The 27,135-nt window shown below is 54.0% G+C and overlaps 1 protein-coding gene across 3 annotated transcripts; it reads left to right on the top strand.

The window, feature by feature from the left end:
- Window positions 1-747: 747 nt before the first annotated feature.
- On the top strand, window positions 748-26,927 carry PDZD4 (PDZ domain containing 4). 3 transcript variants are annotated; one of them, XM_068962660.1, is made up of 8 exons: window positions 748-807; window positions 22,031-22,266; window positions 23,253-23,343; window positions 23,776-23,874; window positions 24,286-24,348; window positions 24,771-24,872; window positions 25,059-25,169; window positions 25,362-26,927. In XM_068962660.1, exons 1-8 carry the CDS (start codon window positions 748-750, stop codon window positions 26,925-26,927), a joined length of 2,328 nt encoding a protein of 775 aa, XP_068818761.1. The 3 variants fall into 3 exon arrangements, with proteins under 3 accessions (XP_068818761.1, XP_068818760.1, XP_068818762.1); XM_068962659.1 differs by having other exon boundaries at window positions 22,031-22,284; XM_068962661.1 differs by lacking the exons at window positions 22,031-22,266; window positions 23,253-23,343.
- The last annotated feature ends 208 nt before the right edge of the window (window positions 26,928-27,135 follow it).

Below are 27,135 nucleotides of genomic sequence, written 5' to 3'. Positions count from 1 at the left end.
TGGCTCCCGCGGCCTCCAGCCTCGCGCTCGCCCACCCAGCCCCGCTCCCCTCGCTCCCGCGCGCGTGCGCCCGCTCCCCACTGCCGCCGCGGGCGCGCGCGCGCCGTGTCCGTCGTCCCAGGCGGGAGCCGGAGACCGCGGGGCGGGCGGCTGGCTGGAGAGCGTGCGCCCGGAGCGCCTGGAGCGCGGCCCATCCAGGCGGGAGCGCGGGCGGGGCGGGGCAGGGTCGGGTGGGGGAGCCCTGGCTGCGAGTGGGGTGGCCGCCGCTACCCCGAGTCGGCGGGCCCGGACGCGGCGCCAAGCGCGAGGGCCGGGCTCCCGGGGCGGGTGGCCATGGGTGGGAGCCGGAGGCGGCTGCGGGAGCCACGGAGCCCGGGGGCTGGGAGGGTTTCGGCCCGCGGCCCCTGACGGCCCCCAGCGGCCTGGCGCGCCCCCGCGCCTTCGCGGGGGGGGGGGCGGTAGCCAAGCAACGCCCGGCGCGCCCGCCCATCCCCCGCTACCCTTTTTTTTTTTTTTTCCTGGCGGGGTGCAAGGGAGCATGCCCGCGCCGGGCCGCGGACAGCTAAGGGTTAACCGGAGGGGCGTGGAGCTGCCCCCACCCCGGGGGCGTGCCCCCCTCCCCCGCTAGGCGGCCCGCCCCCGAGCTAGGCTATGGCGCCCGGCCCCGGCCCGGGGCCCGAGGTCCCGCGATCGGGTCAGTGAAAGGCATTTTCCCTTGGCCGCCTCCTCCCCTCGGCGGCCGGCACCATGGGATGTAATATGTGCGTGGTCCAGAAGCCGGAGGAGCAGTACAAAGTGATGCTGCAGGTAGGGCTGCCCGGCCGCTGGGGCGAGGGGCGGGGGGGCGTCACCTGGGGGGGAGGGCCCGATGGAGGGGCCGGAGGGCCCGGAGTGGAGAAGGTTTCGGAAGCATTTTCGTCCTCCGTCTCTGGGGCGGCGGGTGTTGGTGTCCGTGGGAACCAGGCACAGATGTGGGGGCGGATGGGAGTCCCTGTGTGGAGATCGGGGTATGGGACGCATCCCTGAGGCGCTCGATTGATTGCGAGGCGAGCCCTGGATCCCAATCGGTCCGGGTCGGGAAGTTGGGCTGAGCCCGGGTCCTCTGCGCGAGCACCCCAGAACCCGGAGCCGGGCAACGCGTTGCCGCCGGCGCCGGCGCTGGACGGGGGTTGCATAGCAACGGCCTGTGTTTCCCTGATCTCGCTGGCCCCGCTGGCCCCGGGGCTGGGGAAGGGAGGTGGGCACTCACGGAGCGCCGGGAGGCGGGGGCAAATCGCGGTCCCCTTGGGCCAGGGGTACCGGGGCCCCAGGACCCCTCCGACGCCCAGCCGGCGCGATCAGGTACCTCCCCCAGCAACCCCTCTCCGCTCCGGCCCTGCCCAAGCCAACGGTGGGCTCCCAGGCCTTCGAGGCCTCGGGTGAGCGGCCGTCGCCGGGTTTGCTAGAAGGGCAGCCCGCGGCCGTCGGTTCCCGGCCCGCCCTGTGCCCCGCAGGGCCTTTGGGAGGTGGGTGGGGGTGTGGACCGGGCAGTGCTCGACGCCCAGAGAGATGAGAGACTCCAGGTCGCGCTCTCGGACCCGGAGCCGTGCTCCTTTGCCTGTGCGTGGCGTGACTTCGTGAGTGCGTGCTTGTGCCCCGTCTGTGTGTGCGCGGAGACTCCTGCCACCCCGTGTGTGTGTACTTTTTCTCTGTGAGCCCTGAGAACCGTCTAGAGACGTGTCCTGGATGGCTTGGTCTGAGACGTCCCCCGGGCTCTGTGGAGGGAGTTCAAGGTCAGAGGTGGGGGAGGATCTGGACCCAGGGGCAGACCGGGCGCACCCAGGTATACGTTTCTACTCTGGGTTTGTTGGTCCGGACCGGGCGCACGTGCAGGTCGAAGAGGTGCTGGCTGGGAGAAGGCGGTCTCCTTAGAAAAGTCGGGGAACCTGCAGGCATTGGCGGTGGCGCGGGGGAGACGGGGGAGGACGCGGGAGCGCTGAGTGTGTGGTGGGAGTGTAGGTCCTTGGGCCCACCGGGGTAGAAGCTGGCGGCGGGCCGGACGCGGACCAGCCTGGTGGCGCTCCTCCCCGCCTGTCCCAGGCCGGTCTCTGTGGACGCGCAGGCCTTCTGCTTTCCCGGCTCGTGGCTCTCCGCCTTCTTTCTGCTTCAGCCCCCCTACCCGCCCCGCCTCCCCCCTACACAGCCCCGTGGTTAGTTTCATCTGTCCTTCCAGGTGTTTGGAAATCTTGGCTTGGCTATTACCATTTCCCCTCCTGCGATCGGGTTCGAGAATGACCCAGGTTGGGATCACTAGAGGAGGCCGTAGGGTGGAATCCCAGGGGTCGCCCCCCCACCCCACAACCCCAGCCCCATGCTTGGTTTCATCTCTCCTTCCAGCTGTTTGGAAATTTTGGTCTGGTTATTTCTATTTCCTCCTCATGCAATCGGGTTGGGGGATGACCCAGGTTGGGGTCACTAGACCAGTCGGTCCTGTGGAATCCCAGTGGTCTGCACCAAGGCTGAGGGGAGGGAAGTTGGGGGAGGGTAGGTGGTGGGTCGATGAGGCCATGCCATCCCATCTTCACGGTTGCCTTTTCTTGCAATCAAACGGCAAGCAAATCCAAAGCTCTTGAGTTGGCTCTTGATGGTAGTAGCACTTCATTAAGGGCCAACCCCATGGGGATGTGTGGAAAGTGGAAGGCAACCTGCCCCACGCTGCAGGCCTGAGTTGAGCCAGCCAAGCTTGGGAGAGGATGCTGCTGTGATCTTCTGGATTCCGCAGGGCAGGAGTGGGTGTCCTCAGGTCTGGCTGGGTCGGCCTTCAGGGAGGCTCCCTGTTGGAGGAAGGCTTGAGGTGAACCTGGACAGGGAAATCCTGGGCCAGGGTTTTCTCCTGGAGGGAGACCCCCAAGCCCTAAGTGACCAGCTCCCCCAGGAGATGGGTCTTTTTCCTTTCCTAGTCTTTGCCAGCCCTCACCGACCAGGCCCTGGGGACGTTGATCCCTTTTAAAGCTCCCACAGAAGTTTGGACAGAATCGGAGACTGGTTGTGGTTTGATTTTTACCTTTTACATCTTTACATTGATCTTTTAATTTTTACTGCGCTATAGTTGATTTATATTATTGTGTTTCTGCTGTACAGCAAAGTGAATTATTTATACTTACATCTACTCTTTTTTAGATTCTATTTCCATATAGATCATTACAGAGTACAGAGTGGAGTGCCCTGTGTTACACAGTATGGGTGCATTTTTTTAGAAAAGAAACTGTCCTTTCAAAGGAAAATCAAAGAGAATTTGGATTGTAAAAAATCTAGAGAGGAGGGAAAGCAATTAGCTATCCCAGATGAGCTATCAGGGAGCTTCTCCTGGCTTGAACCTCTTTTCAGAGGGAAGAAAGTTTTTGTCCAGAAGACCAGCTTCCAGGACCTCTGCTTACCCGCCACTTAAATTCTGGTGCTTCCCAGTTTCAGAGATGCTTCTCCATGGCTTGTCCATACGTTCCTGTGGCCCCAGCATCTTACCAAAATAAGGAACCCTCCCAGGACACAGCGCAGCCCAGACACGCACAGACACTTACACTACTTGCCATGTGGCTTCCTTATGCCCTGAGGCTCTTTCCTAGGTCCCCAGAGGCCTCTGACTCCCAGGTTAAGAAGTCTCAATTCTCTATTCTAGCCTTGATTTCAGACCCTTTTCTCCAGATGATTCACAGGTATTTTAAAAAAAAATGCACACATACAGAGCTATATTGATGTATAATCCACATACCCTTGCAACATGTACAGTTGAGTGGTTTTTAGTATATTCAGAATTGTGCAACCATCACCAATTCCAGACCATTTTCATCACTTTAAAAAGAAACATTAAACCCATTAGCAGTCACGACCCCATTCGTGCCAGTAGCTCCTAGGCTCTGGCAACCACTAGTCTACTTGTCTTTATGGACTTGCCTGTTCCAGACATTTCATTTCAATGGAACCAGTTTCATTTTAGGAACTGTATGATACCTGATCTTTTGTTGTCCAGCTTTTTTATCATGTTTTTAAGGTTCTTCCACATTGTAGCATGTTCTCGGTTCGAAATTTCTTTTTATTACTCAATAATATTCCATTGTGTGGCTATATACCACATAATATTTATCATCATCCAGTGATGGACATCTGACTTATTGCCACCTTTTGTTTAGTGTGAACAGTCATCCTGTGCACATGAGTGTACAAATACCTGTTTGAGTCCCTGCTTGCAATTCTTTCTGGTAAATACCCAGAAATGTATTTGCTGGATCATATGGTAATTATGGTTATTATTTTGAGAACTGCTGAACTCTTTTCCACAAAGCCTACATCATTTTACATTTTACATTCTCACCAGCAGTGTAAGAGGATCCTAATTTCTTCACAGCCTCTCCAACACACGTTTTAGATTAGAGCCAACCTATTATGCTAAATGCTTTTCAAATGCATTTCCTGATGAGTATCCTTCCTGTACTATTGAGTATTTGCTTATCTTTTCTGGAGAAATGTCTATCTTTATGCCTTCACCACAGCTTTTACTAGAGCTTTGTAAATAAATTTTAAAGTGTGGGTCTTCCAACTTTGTACTCTTCAAGATTGTTGTGTCTGTTCTGGGTCACCTGAATTTCCATATGAATTTTCGAATCAGTTTGTCACTTTCTGAAAAGCCAGCTGTGATTTTGTAGGAATTGGGTTGAATTCATATTGAATATTGCATTGAATAGATATTGAAATTGTATTGAGTATTACATTGAATTTGGGGGAGTATTACCCATGAACATGGGATGTCTTTTTATCCCACTTGTGAAATCTTAGTTCCCTGACTAGGGATTGAACCTGGGCCCTTGGCAGTGAAAGCACAGAGTCCAAACCACTGGACCACTGGGGAATTCCCCAGGTTTTCAATTACTTTTGCCAATGTTTTGTACTTTCGTTAAATGTATTCCTGAATACTTTATTCTTTATGATGTTATTGTAAGAGTTGTTTTCTTAATTTCCTTTTCATTTTTCTTATTGCCACTGTATAGAAATACAATTCAGTTTTTTGTATTGGTCATGTATCTTGCAACCTTATTAAACCCATTTATTAGCCGGAATAGTTGTTTTGAGTGGATTCCTCAGGATTTCCTATATATAAGTAGAGATAGCTTTCCTTCCTTTCCAATCTGTATGCCTTTCATTTCTTTTTTTGGTGGAGCCTTGCGGTTCCTGGATCAACTAGGGATCGAATCCCTACCCTGTGGAGTGGAAGCACCGAGTCTTAACCACTGGATGAGTCTTAACCACTGGATGGCCAAGGAAGTCCCGTCTCTTGCCTTTCTTTGTCTTGCCTACTTGCTCTGGCTAGCACCTCCAGTGTAATGTTGAATGGAAGTGGCCAGTGGGCATTCTTGCGTTGTTCCTGATCTAAGTGGGGAGGCTTCCAGTCTTTGTCCCATGAGTATGAAGTTAGCTGCGGGTTTGTCATAGATGTTCTTTACCAGGTGGAAGAAATTCCCTTCTATTCCTAGTTTGAGTGTTTTTATCATGGAGGGTTGTTAGATTTTGTTGAATGGTTTTTCTGGCCCTGGGTTCTTCTGATGTGGTCTATCACAGGTATGTCAGAAGTGCAGCCTGTCAGAACCCCAGTCCCATTTCTGTTGTCTCAGTCTTATCTTCCAATGATATTTAACCAACTGTGGATGCTGGGGGCCTGGGGGCATAGGGAGAGCTTGGAAAATCTGGAAATGACCCTTAGTGGGGGGCTGGGTCGTGCAGGTTGTTAGGAAGAGGAAGAAGCCAGGTCACAAAGGGTAGAAAGGACGATAGTCTGGTCACCGTACACTGAGACACCAAAGCGCCTTCAAGAGCCATTCCTGGTGTCCCTGCTTGCTGGGCCTGTGTCCTTCTCTCTGTCTGACACCATGACCCCTTGTCCTGCATCTGTCTGAGCCATTGATAGAAAATTCTAGAAAGGCAAACTATAGTGACAGAAAGCAGATGGTGATAATGCGGGGGGGGGGGGCGCCTGGTGGCCTGAAAGGGAAAGTGTTACGTCACTCAGTTGTATCTGACTCTTTGACACCCCATGGACTGCAGCCCCGGCAAGGTCTTCTGTCCATGGAATCTTCCAGGTAAGAATACTGGGAGTGGGTTGCCATCTCCTTCTCCAGGGGATCTTCCTGACCCAGGAATTGAACCTGGGTCTCATACATTGCAGCCAGTAGGGAAGACCTGCTACTGCTGCTGCTGCTAAGTCGCTTCAGTCGTGTCCGACTCTGTGCGACCCCATGGACTGCAGCCTACCAGGCTCCTCCATCCATGGGATTTTCCAGGCAAGAGTACTGGAGTGGGGTGCCATTGCCTTTTCCGAGGGAAGGCCTAGTGGTTAGGATTTGGAGCTTTGACTGCGGTGGCCCAGGTTCAGTCCCTGGTCAGGGGACTGAGATGCTTCAAGCTGGCCTCAAAAACAAACAAACAAACAAAAAGCAGGTGAGGGGCAGGCAGGTCAGTATTTGCAGGGATGGTGGAAGGGGTGGGAGGACCCTTTTGGGTATGATGGAGATGGTCACTCTGTTGGTTGTGGCGATGACTTTACAGATGTACACATACCCCTGATATCAAAACTTTTCAAACTGTATGCTCTAAATACGTGCAGCTGATCATATGGCAATTATACTCCGGTAAAGCTTTAAAAACAAGAAGGCAAAAGGAGAAGGGGGCGGCAGAGGATGAGATGGCTGGATGGCATCACTGACTCAATTTAACATGAGTTTGAGCCAACTCCAGGAGATAGTAGAGGACAGACAAGCCTGACAGGCTGCAGTCCATAGGGTCGAAAGTCAGACACGACTTAGCAACTGAACAACAACACATACACTTACCAAAAGCACTTCTCTTACCAAAAGCACTTGGGAGCGCTTAGCTCAGCAGGGGCCCCTGGTAGGGCCAAGTAAGTCTTTCTTACCTTCTCCTTCAGGGCCCCGTCCAGGGAATACAATGTGTGGAGGTACTGAATGGCTCCCTGACTCGGTTCCTCAGCGTCTACATGTGCCACATGGGAATACAGAGGGCCTGCCTCCTGGCATCACTGCCATTGGGAAATCAGCAGGGCATTTGGTCCCCTGGAATCTCATCTGGGTGGGCAAGGGGTTGTGGACATCTGATCAGACACTAAGGAGTGGAAAGTGGATGGAGAAGGCCTTCCTCATGGACCTGTCACAATGTCCAGTGACAGAAGAATGTCTGATATTATTGTGAGAGTTTTCCTAACAGGAAAGAAGGGGGAGGGACTTACCTGGCCCTCCCGGCAGTTAAGACTCCACCTTCCAAGGCAGTGTGTTCGAGACCAGAGTCCCTGGTCCCGGAACTAAGATCCCACAGGGTGGGGTACAAAACCAGACGGGCCTTGAGTTGTGAAGTAGAATGAATGAGATGAATCAGGCACTGGACAGATACTGAGATGGAGGTACAGAGTCCTTCTGCACATGAGCCATGCCAAAAGAAGAAAGACCGAGAAGCTGGGGTTCAGAGCTGGAAATAAAGGGAATATTTTCATTTTGCATTGATCACTGAGGAAGGCTTCATTTGAATGAAAAGAATATTTCAGTCTTTATGAAGAATATTATTTGGATTACTGCAAGACATGGCCTTTGCCTTTGGGCCAACCAGGTTAGCCCAGAGGTACGTAGGTGGGAGGAGGTTTTCCTTTGTCATCCACGGGTGCCTGGGAAGCTGTGAGCACACAACCAAGGATGACCTTAGGAAGTGCTTTGCTTTGCTTGTCCATCATGGCTTCAGTGGGGCATCCCTCACTCCCAGCCTCTCTCCAGGCAGGGCTTGAGAGGTGCCTGAGAGGCCTGCTCATCCCTGGAAAGGCAGGAGGTTCAGGGCTGCTGGGTCAGATTTCAGCTTGCCCCTGGCTGGGTACCATCCACCCTTTGGGGAGGGCTTGGGGGGAGGAGAGACCCTGTGAAGCCCTTGCCTGTGGTCTGAATCCCTTCCAGGTGCCTGCAAGTTCCGGTTCCTCAAAGGGGCGCTCTGGGCCAGCATGACTACCCTAAGGCCCTTGTTAAAATGCAGAATCTGCTTCAGCAGGTCCAGGGTGGAGCCTGGGATTACTCACATGCTCCCAGGGGATGGATATCCGTGCTGCTGGTCTTAGCCTACACTCTGAGCAGTGAGGACCTCGAGCGGGACTTTGGATCAATCCGTGAACCCACAAATTCCATCAGTATCACCTAGCAAGTGAGTTTATTACAAATAAAAGGGAGGAGGCCTCAGCTCATATCTATCAAATCAATTTCCAGGGATGATTGTCCATGTGGGGCCCCCAAGGGACATAATCTGCTCTTCCAGGCTACATGCAGCTAACTGAGCCTCTTCACGTCACCCACATCCTTACCAATAACCCACAGGTAGCTCACATGGGAACCCAGACACACACACCATCCCAATACTAAAGGATCTGTTGAGATGAAGGCTTCCTGCATGCTTCATTCTCTCCGATCCTGCCCCTGGGCAGAAAGGGTGGGTAGAGTTTTAGGGGTGGATGGTATAGCTTGTCCAGGCAGCCTCAACTGGGTCAGTCACATGTTGGCATGTAGTGCTGTTTCCCTGCTAGAATTCTAACAAATGAAGGCATTTTGCAGCCACCAGTGCAATTCATCCAGTTGAACTGATCCAGCTGGGGAGCATCCTTGGGTGGTCAAACCATGAGATGAAAGTTGTTGAGGAAAAGAGTCCCTGGGTCTCAAGATATCACCCAGATGACTTGTGCTTTAGGAAGGGAGAAGGCAGCTTTACTAGGGAGAGACTGAGTGATCAAACTGAGCTTCCCTCACACTGCATGGGGAGGGACACAGCCTGCCCTGGGTGGCCGCTCTCCTCAGAAGGCCTAAGCTGAATCTAACCAGCAAGAAAGGAGGCGAATCTAGACCCTGGGACTTGCTATGAGGCCAGTGCCCTGGACTCTTCCAAGAGGTCAGTGTCATGAAAGTTATTTTTCAGTGCATGGGTTGTTGTAGATTACAGGAGACTGGAGACCTAAGAGACTTCCCAGGTGTCCCTAGTGGTAAAAGAACCTACCTGCCAGGGCAGGAGACATAAGAGACATGGGTTTGATCACTGGGTCAGGACAATCCCTTGAAGAAAGGCATGGCAACCCGCCCCAGTATTCTTGTTTGGAAAATCCCATGGACAGAGGAGCTTGACGGGCTACAGTTCATGGGGTGGCAAAGAGTCAGACACAATTGAGCAGTGGAAGAGGAAGTGACAAATAGATTCAAGGGATTAGATCTGATAGACAGAGTGTCTGAAGAACTATGGACGGAGGTTTGTAACGTACAGGAGGCAATGATCAAAACCATCCCCAAGAAAAAGAAATGCAAAAAGGCAAAATGGTTGTCTGAGAAGGCCTTACAAATAGCTGAGAAAAGAAGAGAAGCAAATGGCAAAGGAGAAAAGGAAAGATATATCCACCTGAATGCAGAGTTCCAAAGAATAGCAAGGAGAGCTAAGAAAGCCTTCCTTGGTGATCAATGCAAAGAAATAGAGGAAAACAATAGAATGGGAAAGACTAGAAATCTCTATGAAAATTAGAGGTACCAAGGAAAAATTTCATGCAAAGATGGGCACAATAAAAGATAGACATGGTATGGACCTAACAGAAAGTGGAAAGTGAAAGTTGCTCAGTGTGTCTGACTCTTTGTGACCCCATGGCTATATGGAATTCCATGGCTCCATGGAATTCTTCAGGCCAGAATACTGGAGTGGGTAGCCTTTCCCTTCTCTAAGGGGTCGTCCCAACCCAGGGATTGAACCCAGGTCTCCTGCATTGCAGGCAGATTCTTTACCAGTTGAGCCACAAGGGAAGCCCAAGAATGCTGGAGTGGGTAGCCTATCCCTTCTCCAGCAGATCTTCCTGACCCTGGCATCGAACCAGTCTCCTGCCTTGCAGGCGGATTCTTTACCAACTGAGCTATGAGGGAAGGACCTAATAGAAGCAGAAGATATTAAGAAGAGGTGGCAAGAATACATGGAAGAACTATACAAAAAAGATCTTAATGACCCAGATAACCACAATGGTGAGATCACTCACTTACAGACTTCCCTGGTGGCTCAGAGGGTAAAGCATCTGTCTACAATGCGGGAGACCTGGGTTCAAGCCCTGGGTTGGGAAGATCCCCTGGAGAAGGAAATGGCAATCCACTCCAGTACTATTGCCTGGAAAATCCCACGGACAGAGGAGCCTGGCATGCTGCAGTCTATGGGGTCGCAAAGAGTTGGACATGACTGAGCAACTTCACTTCACTCACTTAGAGCCAGACATCCTGGAGTGAGAGGTCAAGTGGGCCTTAAGAAGCATCATTAAGAACAAAGCTAATGGAGGTGGTGGAATTCTAGCTGAGCTATTTCAAATCCTAAAAGATGATGCTGTGAAAGTGTTGCACTCAACATGCCAGCAAATTTGGAACACTCAGCAGTGGCCACAGAACTAGTCCATTGTTCATTCCAATCCCAAAGAAAAGCAATGTCAAAGAATGTTCAAACTACTGCACAATTGCACTTGTCTCACACATTAGCAAAGTAATGTTCAAAATTCTCCAAGCCAGGCCTCAACAGTATTTGAACCATGAACTTCCAGATGTTCAGCTGGATTTAGAAAAGGCAGAGGAACCAGAGAACAAATTGCCAACATCCGTTGGATCATAGAAAAGCCAAGAGAGGTCCAGAAAAGCATCTATTTCTGCTTCATTGACTACTCTAAAGCCTTTGACTGTGTGGATCACAACAAACTGTGGAAAATTCTTCAAGAGATGGAAATACCAGACCACCTTACCTGCCTCCTGAGAAATCTGTATGCAGGTGAAGAAGGAACAGTTAGAACCAGAGATGGAACAACGCACTGGTTCCAAATTGGGAAAGGAGTATGACAAGGCTGTATATTGTCACTCTGCTTATTTAACATGCAGAGTTCATCATGAGAAATGCTGGGCTGGATGAAGCACAAGCTGGAATCAAGATTGCCGGGAGAAATATCAATAACCTCAGATATGCAGATGACACCACCCTATGGCAGAAAGCAAAGAGCTAAAGAGCCTCTTGATGAAAGTGAAAGGTGAGTGAAAAAGCTGGCTTAAAACTCAACATTCAAAAAATGAAAATCATCGTATCGATCCCGTCACTTCATGGCAAATAGATGGGGAAACAATGGAAAACAGTGAGAGACGATTTTTAACGGTGGTGTTGGAGAAGACTCTTGAGAGTCCCTTGGACTGCAAGGAGATCAAACCAGTCCATCCTAAAGGAAATCAGTGCTGAATATTTATTGGAAGGACTGATGCTATAAAGAAGGCTGAGGACACTGAAGAATTGGTGCTTTTGAACTGTGGTGCTGGAAAAGACTCGAGTTCACTGGACAGCAAGGAGATCAAACCAGTAAAGGAAATCAACCCTGAATATTCATTGGAAGGACTGATGCTGAAGCTGAAACTCCAATAGTTTGGCCACCTGATGTGAGGACCTGACTCATTGGAAAAGACCCTGATGCTGGGGAAGATTGCAGGCAGGAGGAGAGGGATGACAGAGGATGAGATGGTTGGATGGCATCACTGACTTGATGGACATGAGTTTGAGCGTTGGTGATGGACAGGGAGGCTTGGTGTATTGCAGTCCATGGGATCTCAAAGTGTCAGACACACTGAGTGAACTGAACTGAACTGAGTGACTAACGCTTTCACTTTCAGAGAACTAAGAACCAGGTGTGTGATCCTTGATTGGGTCCTGGATCTGGGGGAAAAAAGAAGGTTATAAGAGCATTAACAGTGTAATTGGAGAGATGATTGCGTCAGTGTTCAATCCCTGAGCACATTAGGGTGTCAATTTCCCAGGAGGGGAAGCTTGGTGCAGCTTTTTGCTTGGGAATGTGTGTGTTGAGACAGGAGGGAGCAGGTGCGTTGGATCTGAGTAAGCGGCATGCAGACGTCCCTGGGCAGATGCCATGGACAGATGTGCTGATGGCCCTGTGAGTTGACAATTTTCCAGCTCCAGAGATGGGAAGGCATGAATGAGGACTTCTTTCTGGGCCCCTGAAAAGAGCCTGCACTGCTCTGGGCATCTCCTTTCTGGGTCCCGCGGAGCCAGACACCCAGTTGCATCCAAGGTGTTCCTGGACACTGGCGACAGCAGAGCTGAGCTAGCCGGTGGGACTGGGCGCCAGGGCAGAGGCTAACTTTGGTTTCTGTTCTGCCTGGCCTCGGTTTCCCTAATCTGCAGAATGGGGTTGGGACAGGCAATCCAGCCGTGGGCGCCCCTCGAATTATGGCGTCAACCTCCTCCTCCTCTCCTGACCCTGGCTGAAAGGGGCGTTCCCCAGACCTTCCAGGGGCCCGCGGGGCCTGTGGGACCCCCAGTCATCCGGGCCAGGGCTCTTTTCTCTGACTACCCTCTTCGCCCGGCTCAGAGATTCTCAAATCAGAGCATCTGGGACGGATGCTGAGGGCCTTCCACCTGAAGCCCCCAGCCCCCTAGAGCCGGGCCGGAGATCCACCAAGGCTGGGGGCGGGGGCGGGGGACCGGAGGGGTAGGGGCGGTCGATCGGGCCGCGAAGCTCGGGAGAGACCCGGCCTGAGCGCGGGGGACCGGGCCGGCTGGGCGGCCCAGCCTCGCTCGCGTCGCCGCAGCGGCGCGCTCTTTGTCTGCGGCTCGGTGCCCGGGGGGCGGGGCGAGCGCGCCCGGGCCCCGCCCTCTGCCGCCTCGGCCCCGCCCCCTCCCGGGCCGCCGTCGCCTCGCCGCGGGCGGAGGGTGGGGCAGTGCCTCCGGCTTAGCTGATCAGGCCCCTGCTTGATCCCGACTGCGTCGCCGAGCTATCTGCGTTGCTGTTCCCTGACCCCTTGCTCCTGTGTCCTCTCGTTGCCCTCATATCCCCACCATGTCCCACCGGAAACCGATGTCCCTTCTGCTGCTCCACCGCCATTTGCCTCCCTCTTGCCCCCTGCCCCCCACCACGTGTTTCCCTCGATTCCCGCCCCCCCATATACTCCCTACCTTTTCCAGGTCTGTCCCTCACTGTTTTTTTGGCATTGAAAAAATTTTCGTCTTCTGAACCTACCTTTCCCAACAAGCATTCAAATGCTCTCATGCATCTGTCCTGGTAGAAACCAAACCTAGGGCTCTCCCACACCCTCAAGCCCCTTCCACCCCATTCTCTGCAAAAGCTCCCAAAGGCTGAGTCTATACAGGCCGGCCGGGCGCCCCCCTCCCCGACTGCCCTCTTTTAACCAACCTAGAGGGTCCTTCTGCATCCTGATCCCATCCAACCTCCCCTCCTTGGTACACTGTCTTGCCCAGCTTCCCTTCTTCACTTTCCTTCTCTCTGGGTGACTAAGCTCTGTATCTCTCTCTGCAACTGCTCAATGTCAAGGTGCCTTTGGGTCCTCCTTGGGCCTCTTACCTCTGCCTACACTCAATCCCTGGCTTATATACCTCCATCTCAGCATTTATACACTTCCCTGGTAGCTCAGATGGTAAAGTGTCTGCCTACAATGCAGGAGACCTGGGTTCGATCCCTGAGTCAGGAAGATCTCCTGGAGAAGGAAATGGCCATCCACTCCAGTACTCTTGCCTGGAAAATCCCATGGACAGAGGAGCCTGGTAGGCTACAGTCCATGGGGTCGCAAAGAATCGGACATGACTGAGTGACTTTACTTCAGCATTTTAAGTCAACAGTCAATCCCTACTTGAATTCAACAACAATGGTCATATGACACTTGGTTTGGTGGCTTGGTTGGAGATGCATGTAGGTGGAGTAGGGGATATCTGCAAGTCTTAGGAACTTCAAAGCAGAGATCAAGATTTGCATTGGGGCTTCCCTGGGGGCTCAGTGGTGAAGAATCTGCCTGCCAGTGCAGGAGTCGTGGTTCAAGCCCTGGTCCGGGAAGATCCCACATGCTGTGCAGCAACTGAGCCCATGTGCCAAGAGAAGCCACCTCAATGAGAAGCCTGTGCACGGCAATTCGAGAGTAGCACTGGCTTGCTGCAACTGGAGAAAAGCCCTCACAACAACAAAGACCCAGCACAGCCAAAAATTAACAAATTAAAAAACTTATTTTTTAAAAAATGATCTGCATTGAGTAAAACCAGTTCCCCAAGTCCTACCTCTCCCCCACCTCTGTGTCTTTTCCAGTGACCCGCATCTCCGTGAGGGTGCCTGTGGTCTCTGTGGGTTCAGGGAGCAGTTTTAATTTTTTATTGTGGGCAACGATGTATGTCATAAAGTTTCCCATTAGTGACATTTGAGTACTTTCAATGTGGTGTCATTGTCACCACCACCTAGTTCCAGAACATGGTGGTCACTCCCAAAGGGAACTTCCTACCATTATGCAGGCTCTCCCCACTCTCTCTTTGCACTCCTTGACTTTCTGTCCCGATGGGTTTGCCTATTCTGGAATCATACAGCATGTGGCCTTCTGTGCCTGCCTTCTCTCACTTGGCTGGGCTGCCGGGCTGTATTCATCCATGTTGTATTATTAGCATGTATCAGGACTTAGCTCCTTTATATGGTGGAATGATCTGCCGGGTGGATGTTCCCGCATTATGCTTATCCATCTGCTGGTGGACATGGAGGAGGCTTCCAAATTCTGCCTATTTAGAAAAATGCTGCTGGGAATTTCCCTAGCATTCCAGTGGTTAGGACTCAGCGCTTTCACTGCTGGGGCCCAGGTTCAATCCCTAGTCATGGAACTAAGATCCCCGCAAGCTGCGCCACGAGGCCAAAAAACAAAAAAATAGTGCTGATATGAGCATTTGTGTACAAGCTTTTGTTAGGGTGCCTGTTTTCCATTCTTGTGGTTACGCTGGATTGTATGGCAGCTCTAGAGAGTTTTCCACATCCACTGTTCTCCATTGACATTCCTGCAGCTTCATGCCCTCCCTTACACCCTCCTTCTAATCCCTCTGATTCCCGGAGAAGCCCTGTGGAGACAGCACAGCAGGACCTTGTGCCTGGAATCCTTGTCCTCACCCCCTGGGGCCCCACTCAGTGCAGGAGCGGTGGGCAGTGACCCAGGCACCCAGACTCTCTCCCCTGGTTCAGCCTCTGATGCCTGAACCGGGGGGTGAGGGGGGACCTCCCCTTCCTTGCTAATCTCCCCAACTCCCTGGATTGTTAGAAGGGTATTCCCCTGCCCACCATGACTGCCTCCCACTTAGCCTTTGGAGCTTGGGTTGGGCCAGTCCCTGCGCCAGCTTTACGCCAACTGCGTCTCCTCTCCCCTATTCCTCCCACCCTCACCCCTTTCCCAGCTGCCACAGGCACCTGCCCTCCGGTTGTCAGAGGGGTCCCACCCCAGGGTCTGGCTTACTTTGAGGGGCTGGGGTAGGCAGGGCCCCCCTCTGAAGGCAGACTTGGGGGCCTGCTGTCTTCTCCCCCCTCTCTGACTGGTGCCTCGTGGGTCAGTGTGCCCCCACCCCGGGGCACAGACATGGGGCTGGGGGAGCTCAGGGCCCATTTCTTGGCCACCCACAGAAAACCCCTTCTGCAAATGCAGCCCTGGAGCCGGTGGTGGGGTGCACATGGGGGAAATAAATGGAGGGTGGGAGGGAGCCTGCTCAGTCCTGCCCTAGGCCTGAGACTAATTGACAGCCCCATGACAAGGCCCTTCTCAAGCTTTCCAGAACCAGCTTCCTGGTGTTCCCTGGGGTGGGCACTGCGATCCACTCAGGGGATCCAAGGTCCTGGGAGCTGCCCCTTCTGTTTTAGGGACACCTGGGCAAGAGCGTGCCTCCCCTGTGCTTCCCCAGCTCAGATCTGGATGTGAAGTCTGATATGACTTCATCACCACTGCTCCCAAGGGGCCTGAGCACAAAGGCTGCACACCTCCCCCTGCCCTGGGCCAGGGCTGCCCAGGGGCCTGGGGCCTCAGGAAAAAACTCAGAGCAGGGCACAGGCTAGATTGTTCTTGTCTGTTTTCTCTAGGTAGCCAAGTAATGTTTACGGGAGAAAATGCTATAAAGAACAAAGGACGAAAGTAACCTAGAAATACTAGCTTCCAGAGATAACCAGCCACTGCTGGGAGAGTCGCTCAGTTGTGTCCCACTCTTTGTGACCCCATGGACTGTACAGTCCATGGAATTCTCCAGGCCAGAATACTGGAATGGGTAGCCTTTCCCTTCTCCTGGGGATCTTCCTAACCCAGGGATCCAACCCAGGTCTCCCACCTTGCAGGCAGATTCTTTACCAGCTGAGCCACCAGGGAAGCCCAAGAACACTGGAGCGGGTAGCCTTTCCCTTCTTCAGGGGATCTTCCCGACCCAGGGATCACACCCAGGTCTCCCGCAGTGCAGGCAGATTCTTTACCAACTGAGCTATGAGGAAAGCCCCAACGCTGACATTCTTCCATTTTCATGAATTTCCTTCTAGTCTTTAAAGAAAGGATTGTGTAATAATACTGACGCAGGTACCAATGAATATATATATCAGGCGCGCCCATTCCAAATAGTTTTCACAGCCCCGTTCACTCTCCAAGCTGCATACTTGCACTACAATGCGCCTGTGGGCTCATACCTCCCTTCCCACCTGTACCCCATCAGCTCTCGAAACTGGGCTCACACTGAGCTCTCCCAGCAGGTGCTTGATAGTTTATTATGAGACTTGTCCAGCAATGCTATCTTTTTGAAGTCCATAAACAGTTTTTCAAAAAACAATTTAGCCATGGTATATAAAGTTGGGAAGAAAGCAAATTCTCAGATCTTCATTTCCCTGGAACAATATTTCTATATATTACTTTGCAGTCTTTTACCTTAAACATACATTTTACATGATAGTCATCAGAATTCATGTGTCATTTTGTATCTTTTTTGAGAAACGCTTGTTAGAAAACTCTGGTAGGGCAGCTGTACATTTCCATGAGGCAGATACTTGTACTGAAGACTACTGTAAAGTTTTTGGCATTAGAAATAATACTGGTACCTCCATACATTAAATATAGAATGACCATATGGCCCCAAATATTTGAAAACAGGGTCTTGAACCCTTGGAGACAAATGTTCACCGTAGTGTGATTCACAATTGCCAAAATGTAGAAACAAACCAACGTGTGTTGAGGGATGACCGATTTATTCACTTAGTGCAGTTTTCTGGAACAGGTTGCAATATTACCCATAAAAGAAATGAAGTACTGATGTCTGCTGTCATATGGGTGGACCTAGAAAACATTTTGTGGAAAACTGCCAGACATACTGGACCACGTGTTCTAGAATTCCACTTAGGAAATGTCTAGAGGCAGTTGCAAGAAAGAAAGATTGGTGAGTGCCAGGGCGGGGTGAATTTGGAGAGAATGGGTAGGGGGGTCTCCTTTTAGGGGCTGAAAACGTCCTGGAATTAAATCGATGTGACGGTTACATGACCGTTCAGAGGCATGAAATGCCACTGAGTTGTACACTTGAAATGGTTAAAATGGTAAATTTGACGTTTGCTGTATTTTCGCACAATATAAAAAATAATGAATGCTGCTCTGTTCTGAATATCCTTATCATTCATGTAATATAAATTCTGATCATTTTAGGATCTATTATTTATAAGAAATATACTGGATAAAAGGATATGATGAACATTAGCAAGGTTCTTTGTAGTTATCAAGATTCCTCCAGCAAGTTAACCATCTTGTGTTCGGGGGTGAAACAGCTCAGGCCCACACAGAGCGCCCCCAACTGGGGATTGCTTCTGGGTCTAAGCAGGAGCCGGGTGCCCCAGCTCTGCCTGGGAGACAGACATGGGTACAGCGCTGAGGGCCACTTGGAGCACTTCTCCTCAGCCAGGGTTGTGCCATCGGTCCTTGGGCCCGCTGACACGCACCCTGAGCCTTTGACATCCCATGCTGGGAGGCAAGGCCCACGGGTAGCCTCCAGAACCTGATGAAAGGCGAGTCACCCTGAAACCGTCTGCTTGGCATTCTCCCTGGGAGGGGATGGTTGCCAGGCCTGGCATGACTCTTGGGCTTGGAAGGGACACACCGGGGCATTTCGCCTTAAGTGAATGTAGGTGTCTGTGAAGCAAGAAAGAAGGGCATTGGAGGGAGAGAAGGCGCCACAGGGGCCCAGCAAATGAAAAAGCTTGGCTGGAGTGCCAAGACCATCTCCACCCCGTCCACAGCTGCCACCCCGGAATCCCCTCCAATTCAGCCAAAGCCCCACCTTCTCCCCCCATCCCAGGGGTACCCACCATCCACACACCCCCAGCCCCTACTATATATACTCTGTTCCCTGCCCCTCACCAGCTGGAGATACCAACCGTGGTGGGCATGTCTGGGTGAATGGATAGTCGTGCCACGTTCTGCTCTGAGTGCTTTTTGGCTGGTCCTGGAAAACAGGCATTAAGAGACATCCACCTGACAGATGAGGAAACGGGGGAGGCTAAAGGATTCACCCAGGACACAACACCTGGGCCAGAAACCTCTGCGCCCCAAGTCTCACCCCTTCCACATCCTAATAGGTGATGGCAGCTGTCCATCCACGTGGATGTGTTCTGGATTGTTTCTCGAGTATTGCATGTGTAGTGCCATCCAACCTCGAGGTGGGCCTTGTGGGTCTTAGTGTTCTTCCCATCCCTGACCCCATCTCTCCCCTCCCCTGTCCAGGGGGATTCAGGTTTGTCACCCAGAGGTACATTTTCTCCTATCTGTGATGTTCATAAGCATGTGTATTGCCACAAACCACATGTACAAATATACCACATTTTTGGATCCATTCTACCAATGGCAGATCTGCACTTTTTCTGGTATTTACATCCCAGTGTCCTGAAGGGGCATCTCCTCAACCCTCCTCAAAAGGGTTCAGGGTCCCTTTTCCTAGAATCCCTGCTTCCCTATTGAGTTCTGGATTTTTCCAGTGTCCTGTTTAGTTCAGTTCAGTTCAGTCCAGTCGCTCAGTCATGTCTGACTCTCTGTGATCCCATGGACTATAGCACGCCAGGCCTTCCTGTCCATCACCAGCTCCTGGAGTTTACCCAAACTCATGTCCGTCAAGTCAGTGATACCAATCTAACCATCTCATCCTCTGTCATCCCCTTCTCCCACCTTCAATCTTCCTCAGCATCAGGGTCTTTTCAAATGAGTCAGCTCTTTGCATCAAGTGGCCAAAGTTTTGGAGTTTCAGCTTCAACATCAGTCCTTCCAATGAATATTCAGGACTGATTTCCTTTAGGATTGACTGCTTGGATCTTGCAGTCCAAGGGACTCTCAAGAGTCTTCTCCAACACCACAGTTCAAAAGCATCCATTCTTCGGCACTCAGCTTTCTTTATAGTCCGACTCTCACATCCATACACGACTCCTGGAAAAACCATAGCCTTGACTAGACGGACTTTTGTTGGCATTGTTCTGTAGGAGTTCTTTATTCTGGATAATCTGGTGTCCGTTCTGTGCCTGTCCTAACTGTATTTATGATGTCTTTTGTTATCCAGAAGTCTTATAGTTTAACACAGTCAGAGTGATACCTTTTTCCATTCTTGTTCGCCCATGTTTTATTTTCAGGCGATTCCCTTGCTGTCTGGTGGTTAGGCCTGGGTACTTTCGCTGCCATGGCCCACATTCAGTCCCTGGTCTGATCCCTGGTCAGGGAACTAACATTCCACAGGTCGTGAGGCCTGGCCAAAAGAAAAAGAAAAAATGGCTTCTCTATGTCAACACCATAAAACCACTTTTCTCACTCGTCCAAGCTAGTTTTAAAGCTCAGTCCATTTAGGACTTGGGTCCATTTCGAATTGGCTTGGTGTGGGTTTGGAGCAGTGGCAGCCAGCCAAGGAGGTGGGGCGTGCCTCTGGCGGGTGTAGACTGTGATCTTACCTTGTGGGGGACTCTGATGGGCTGGCTTCGGTTCACACCTGTCCAGACAGGAGCAGGGACATTTGAATGGTGGCTTGGCCCATGCACACACCTTTCTCTTCTTCATGGCTGAAGGATGAGGGAGCATGAGAAGTGCAGAATACCCCTTTGATCCTTGTCCTGAATGTCGCCATCTTGTCCGTAGCCCTACTTGTCCTGCCCTGTTCCTGCCCTTTATTAGCTCTGGGGGCTCAACAGGATGGCTGAGGAGGAGAGGAGGTTGAAGGCGCCCCAGGCACTCGTGGCAGGAGCAGCCCCAGAATTCTAAGCCTCTGCACCCAGAGCTCTGCTTCTGCCCAGTACCACATGGGTCAAGGATCAGATGGCTGCAGGGTTGTCACAGGGGTGGCCTGGATCTGCGTGTGTGTGCCCATCCCTCTCTTGACATCCCAGCCCACCCAGCTCTCTCCTCCCACTGCCTGGACCCGGTTTCTGTAGCAAAGCTGTGGCTGGGTACCTTTTCCAGGGAGAAGTACATCCTTGTTTCTCAGCGTCACCTGAGCATCCCACTGCACACCATGAAAATGTGAAATACGCCTCCTTCCGAAAATCCTGAGCACAACAGCTCCACACGTCCCCTTCTGGACTTAAGGGCAATGGGGCATCAGTTAATGTTCTGAAAAACCCTGGTTGGGAGTGTTTGTCGATTTCCGTGGTATGAATATTCCCACCATGACCACCACCCCGGCATCACCGATCTCTGGGTTGGGAAGAGACACACAGCCACCCACCATCCTGTGGTGTGTCCTTCCAGACACACTAAACTGAAGGAACCCTAAGGGGCTAGATAACTGGAAAATATAGTAGTTAGAAAGCCATGAGTTTGGAGGATTCATGGCCTTTGTTTTTAAGATAATTCATTTAGTTGTACGCTTGTACCATTGAGAGGTCGATACTGGATGCGCATTAATGGATGCTTCAAACATTCCCTGACCCTTTTGGTTCTGCTAAGGGCTTCAAGGCCAATCTGCCCATTCCCTTGGCCCCCAGCCTTAGCCAGACCGGCCTTCACACACCCCCTCACATACACAGCAGCTGGTCCTTTTCTCCCACGCACCTCCCTTCCCTCCTCCGTTTATAACTGCAACCTCCCTGGCTCTCTTGATCCTCTAGGGCTGTGCTGATCACATTCTACAACTAATATCTGTTTCCTTGATACTCTTTGATCCAATAATTCCTCTTCTGGAAATGTTCTCTATCGCCGCCTAGATTATACAAAGACATACATAGATAATAGGTACAGAATGTACAAATAAAAGGTGTCTCTGCAACCTTCTTTCTGATTGAGAACCACTAGTTATAGACCAAACCAACACAGAGTGGATGGTCCATGCATAGGCTGCCTGTAGTCACAAAGTGGGAAATGACCAAGGAGGAGATATGCCAACAATCACAGCTTTTACATCCCTGAGACGGTGGGTGATTTCTGTTTTCTTCTTTAGGATTAAGTCTTTTTCAAATGTTCTACAGTAAAATTATTTATTTGATAATTAGACGAACCTGATTAAAAAATCTTTCCCGACTATGGAAAGATTGGGGAGAGAGGGAAAAATTTCCTGAAATTGCTGTCTACAAAGGACATACCCAGGTAGCTACAAGATGACTATCTGGGTTCCATGACTCAGAGGAGCCACCGGCTGTCCAGGGGTCCTTAGGACTCTGTACTTTCCTGGAACGACACTCAGGGGCTGGGCTGTTCTTGACAGCCCTGAAACCACGATTTTGCAACTATACTGGCCATCTTGGTGAAAACCCTCATTCCTGGAGATGCCCAACTTGGGGGAACACTGTCACAATTGAAGACTGGGAAAACCGTGGTCTTATCAGGGCAACTTCCTCAGCCCCTCTCTTGGGCTCGGGTGTGTGGCATCCTTTTCTCTGTGGCAAGCCTTGGCTGCCTTGAGGATGGAGATCCAGTTCTTCAAGCCTTTTTGCTCTTCATGGCCCTGGCATCTGAACCCGTTTGTGGACTGACTTCTGTTGCAGAAGGCAGTCAAGGTCTCCCTCCCAACTCGGATGCTCGAAGGAGCAGGAGGGTGGCCCAGTAGGACTCTAGGCGAGGCTCCCCAGCCCTCGAGGTGTGGCCCTGCCATCCCCAGATGGCTCAGTGCGGTGGTGGAGGGGGCCGGGGTCAGCAGGGCCCCGGCGCATCCTCACCGGGGCATGTCTCTGCCACAGGTGAACGGGAAGGAGCTCTCCAAGCTGTCTCAGGAGCAGACCCTGGAGGCCCTGCGTGCCTCCAAGGAGCCCCTGGTGATCCAGGTGCTGAGACGCAGTCCCCGCCTCCGGGGGGATGGCTCCTGCCACGACTTGCAGCTGGTGGACAGTGGCACTCAGACGGACATCACCTTCGAGCATATTATGGCACTGGGCAAGCTGCGCCCACCCACCCCGCCCATGGTCATCCTGGAGCCGTTCGTCCCGTCTGAGCTGTGAGTCGCCCTCAGGAGGGCCCCGGGCCCTGCCTCCAGAGAGGGCACGCCACCCCAGGTGGCCATACCAGGCTACCCAGAGCTGCTATGTTGTTGCAGCTCTGGGCATGGCGGGGAAACCCCGACTGGGTGCCCTCTATGGCAGAAAGCAGGCTCCTTGGCCTGCAGAACTGACTGTTACACCCCAGGGCTCAGGAATCTCTGGGCTTCTAGCCTCTGGCTGGAGGCCAGCTGGTTTTGGGCCCGGGGGGGTCTGACACGCAGGCTCCCCATTGTATCTACCCCCAGGGCCATGGGAGGATTGTCCTGGGACCTTGTTGCCAGAAGGTTGGGGTCCTCAGCTATTCCTCCTCCATTCTCTCTTCTCTGCCAGCATCACCCCTCGAATCTTCTTGCATCTTTGTCTGTTCCATTCCTCTTCCTGCTTTCAGCTTCCTCCATCCCTTCGACTTTATTCTTTGGCCCGCTTGGAAGAAGGGCTTCTCCTCCGGGCCTGATGGCTCATGACCATGTGAGCGCTGACTCGTCTCACTAGAGTCTTCCGGGCAGCAGGGAGGTGGTCCTGTGGTCCCCTCCTCTGCAGAGAGGCAGACCCAGGGATGGCAGTGGCCAGGCTTAGCCTCGGGGCCAGGAGGGCTGCCTCTGGATGGAGGCTGGGTCCTGCTCCGCTGCCCAGCCATCCTCCAGGGCCTGGATAACTCTTGGGGGCACTGCGTGAGTGGGTCCAATGCCAGATGAGAGGGGCGCCTGCTGACTGGCATGGTGAGAGGCATCGAGCTGGGGGTCAGGACAGGATGGTCCAGGGCAGGGTGAGGAGAGCTTAGGCACGCCTGGGTCCTCGGTGCAGACGACCTCGCAATCCTGTTCAAGACATATTCCTGGTCTCTGCCTGGGTGCGTGTAGCACAGGAGGAGGGGTATGGAAGAGGTAGCTGGGCTGCCACCTGATGCCCCGCTTCTCCTGGGCAGCCCCCCCATCAGTCATGAGTATTATGACCCAGCGGAGTTCATGGAGGGCGGCCCGCAGGAGGCAGACCGGATGGATGAGCTGGAGTACGAGGTGAGACGGGCGGCCAGCCCTGGGATAGCTGTTGGCCGCCCAGCTCGGGCCTGGCTCGCGCTGCCCCCAGGTGGCCAGACCTCACAGTCCTGTCCTGTGCGTGGCTTTTTACTCGGGCCCAAGGGCCAAGTTGGGCTGAGTCGGGGAGGGCACACGTGAGATCCCTTGCTTGGTCTGTGTTGCTGAGTCTGTGTTTCATGCCTGTGTCTATCCCATGAGTCCCATGTGTCCTCTGTGTGTGTGTGTCCTGGGTGTTTCCTGGGGTAGGGGAGACCACGGGACCTGCGTGCCGTTTGGGATGGTAAGAGAGAGCCTTGGGAGCCCGACTGATGTGACACAGTCCTGGGGTCAGGGCTGAGCTGAGGCTGCCCTCTCCCACCCCCCGACCCCCCCGTGGCTTCTCATTGTCTGTTTCTTCATCCCCCACTGCAGGAGGTAGAGCTGTATAAAAGTAGCCACCGGGACAAGCTGGGCCTGATGGTCTGCTACCGCACAGATGAGGAGGAGGACCTGGGCATCTACGTGGGAGAGGTATGAAGCTGGGAGGGGCAGGGGTCTTCTTGAGGGCTCCACACAGCCTCCCTGTGCAGCAGCCTCGCTGTGCAGCAGCACCCAGGAGGGCCCAGGGCCCCCTGGGGCTCTAAGGCTGCCCAGGAGGAGCCCCCTTAGCACCACAGGGAGGCTGCCGGTCAGTGAGGCCAGGGCAGCCCATGGCTTCCGTGTGTGTGTGCAGTCAGCTGGTCCTCCCCACAGGCCCCGGGCTTGTAGTGAAAGAGCCCTTCCCAGCAATCACAGGGATCCTTCTCCTCACCTGTCTGCTGTGCTCAGAAAGTCAGCCCCCTGTTCGCTTGTGGGGTTGCCCCGAGGCAAGACTGCCCCTTCCTACCAAATGGGCACCTTAGTGGAGGGGGCCAAGGCCCCGTTGATGCTCGTGCCTTGCAGGTGAATCCCAACAGCATTGCAGCCAAAGATGGCCGGATCCGTGAGGGAGACCGTATCATCCAGGTGAGGTTGGGGGACAGGCTCTCCCACTCAGAGCCTAGCCTGAGGCTGGGCAACCCCCCACCCCCGTGCCTGAAACCAGGCTAGGACTCACCTCCCTGCTGTACAACCACGCCCCTGGCTCCTGTATGCCCATGGGACCTGTTGGCATGGCAGGCCCCTTGTTAGCCTGTCCCTCTGTGCCCCCGACGTGAGCAGGTCTCCCACTCCACGTGTGTCTCTGAGCACACGTGCTCTTGGGTGGGCCAGGCGGTCTCTGTCCATGGCATCTTCCACTTGCCTCTATCTTGCCAGACTCCAAGAGCCCGTCCTGGCCCAGGGCACTTGCTTTGCAGCTCTGGGGGAGGGGGACCCCTGTAGCTCCACTGGGGCCTGCCCCTGAGCCAGCCCCGGGATCTCCACTGATGGCCCCTGGCCTGCTGCAGATAAACGGCGTGGATGTCCAGAATCGGGAGGAAGCGGTGGCCATCCTAAGCCAGGAGGAGAACACCAACATCTCTCTGCTGGTGGCCCGGCCCGAGAGCCAGGTGGGTGTGTGCTCACTCAGGTGTCCTGGGCCCCTGACCCTGGGTTTGGGTTCAGGCTTTCTAGCACTGATGGGGGGTGGGGGGGTGTGATTCCAGGGCCCATTGCCCTCTCTGGCCTCTGATGAAAGTGGGGGGCTCTGGGGTGGTCCTTGAGGCCATGGGGACAGCACAGGCCTGTCTCTGCAGCTGGCAAAGCGCTGGAAAGACAGTGACCGGGACGACTTCCTGGATGACTTTGGCTCTGAGAATGAGGACGACCTGCGGGCGAGGAAGCTGAAATCCCCCCCGGCCCAGCAGGTGAGGAAGGGGGGGCCGGGTGGGGAGGTGGGTGCCGGAGGGCAGAAGGAGGAGGGGGTTGGGGGGGCTGTAGGAGATGGAGCAGACCCTAAAGAAGCCCTTGTAACCCCCACCCCCTGGTGACATCCCCCCCAACCCCACCCTCCCACCCGATGGGGCCCTCACTGAGCGGGACTCCTCTTGCCGCCCCAGCTTGGACACGAAGAGGAAAAAGGGGCCCCCGAGGCGGGCCCAGGTCTGCACAACAGCCAGGAGCTGGACAGTGGGGTGGGCCGGACAGACGAGAGCACCCGCAATGAGGAGAGCTCCGAGCACGACCTGCTGGGGGACGAGCCCCTGAGCACTGCCAACACACCTGGGCCCTTGCGCAAATTTGGCCTGCAAGGGGATGCCCTACAGAGCCGTGACTTCCACTTTAGCATGGACTCCTTGCTGGCCGAGGGCGCGGGGCTGGGCAGCGGTGACGTGCCAGGCCTCACGGACGAGGAGTACGAGCGCTACCGTGAGCTGTTGGAGATCAAATGTCACCTGGAGAATGGCAACCCACTGGGCCTGCCTTTCCCCCGGGCTGCAGCCAGCCACGGTGCCCTGGATGTCAACCGCAACGAGAGTGCCGGCCATGAGCTGGCAGTGCTGGAGGAGGAGCTGCGGCACCTGGAGTTCAAGTGCCGCAACATCTTGCGGGCGCAGAAGATGCAGCAGCTGCGGGAGCGCTGCATGAAGGCCTGGCTGCTGGAGGAGGAGAGCCTGTACGACCTGGCGGCTGGTGAGCCCAAGAAGCACGAGCTGTCTGACATCTCCGAGCTGCCGGAGAAGTCAGACAAGGACAGCACCAGCGCCTACAACACGGGTGAGAGCTGCCGCAGCACCCCACTACTGGCCGAGCCCCTGCCTGAGAGCCCCCTGCGGCGGGCAGCCGCAGCGGCGGGCAACTCCAACCTCAACCGGACCCCCTCGGGAGCCCCTGGCGTCGCCCAGCCCAAGGCCGCTGCCCCCCCTCCCCTGGGGAGCCCCGCCAAGTTCCGATCCCTCTCCCGGGATCCCGACGTGGGCCGGAGACAGCACTCGGCTGAAGAGCGGATCCGCCATGGCCCCAAGACAGGGGTGGCCCTGGAGCGTGTGGGCCCTGAAGGCAGCCCCTACCTGTCGCGGCGCCACCGCAGCCCAGGCCAGGAGGGCGAGCACTACCACAGCTGCCTGCAGCTGGCTGCCCCACGCGGCCTTGAAGATCTGGGCCCCGGCCCCTTGAGTGTGGCCGCCGGCCCCCGGGTGGGTGGGGGGGCCACGGCTGTGGCCCCCGAAGCGCCCCGCATGGAGTGGAAGGTCAAGGTGCGCAGCGATGGGACCCGCTACGTGGCCAAGCGACCGGTGCGCGACCGCCTCCTGAAAGCCCGGGCCCTGAAGATCCGCGAGGAGCGCAGTGGCATGACCACCGATGATGATGCGGTGAGCGAGATGAAGATGGGCCGCTACTGGAGCAAGGAAGAGCGGAAGCAGCACCTGATCCGGGCCCGGGAGCAGCGGAAGCGGCGCGAGTTCATGATGCAGAGCCGGCTGGAGTGCCTGCGGGAGCAGCAGAACGGAGACAGCAAGGCCGAGCTCAACATCATCGCTCTGAGCCACCGCAAGACCATGAAGAAACGAAACAAGAAGATCCTGGACAACTGGATCACCATCCAGGAGATGCTGGCCCATGGCACGCGTTCGGCTGACGGCAAGCGGGTCTACAACCCTCTGCTCTCGGTCACCACCGTGTGAGCACCCTCTGTGGTCCCGGGTGCGGTCTAGCGACCTGGCCAGATCCCTGTCTCCCGCCCTCGCTTAGCATCTAGCCTGTGTCTGTGTGAGCGTGGGACTTTGCTACCCAGACAGAAGCCCCCGCAGAGAAGGGATGCCTCTCCTCATCAGCAACTTCCTTCTCCCCAAGGAGAGTGACCACATCCACAGTTGGCCTGGGGACAGACCT

This window comes from Capricornis sumatraensis, chromosome X (genome assembly GCF_032405125.1).
Source record: "Capricornis sumatraensis isolate serow.1 chromosome X, serow.2, whole genome shotgun sequence".
In the NCBI taxonomy this organism is placed as follows: Eukaryota; Metazoa; Chordata; class Mammalia; order Artiodactyla; family Bovidae; genus Capricornis; species Capricornis sumatraensis.
This window is presented reverse-complemented; position numbering and strand designations above follow the sequence as displayed.

Excerpts from the sequence above, each read along its gene's own strand:
- PDZD4 (XM_068962659.1), top strand. The coding sequence starts at position 748 with ATGGGATGTAATATGTGCGTGGTCCAGAAGCCGGAGGAGCAGTACAAA. Across the intron at positions 808-22,030 it reads AGTACAAAGTGATGCTGCAG|GTGAACGGGAAGGAGCTCTC; the intron begins GTAGGGCTGCCC and ends TCTCTGCCACAG. Across the intron at positions 24,349-24,770 it reads AGGGAGACCGTATCATCCAG|ATAAACGGCGTGGATGTCCA; the intron begins GTGAGGTTGGGG and ends GGCCTGCTGCAG.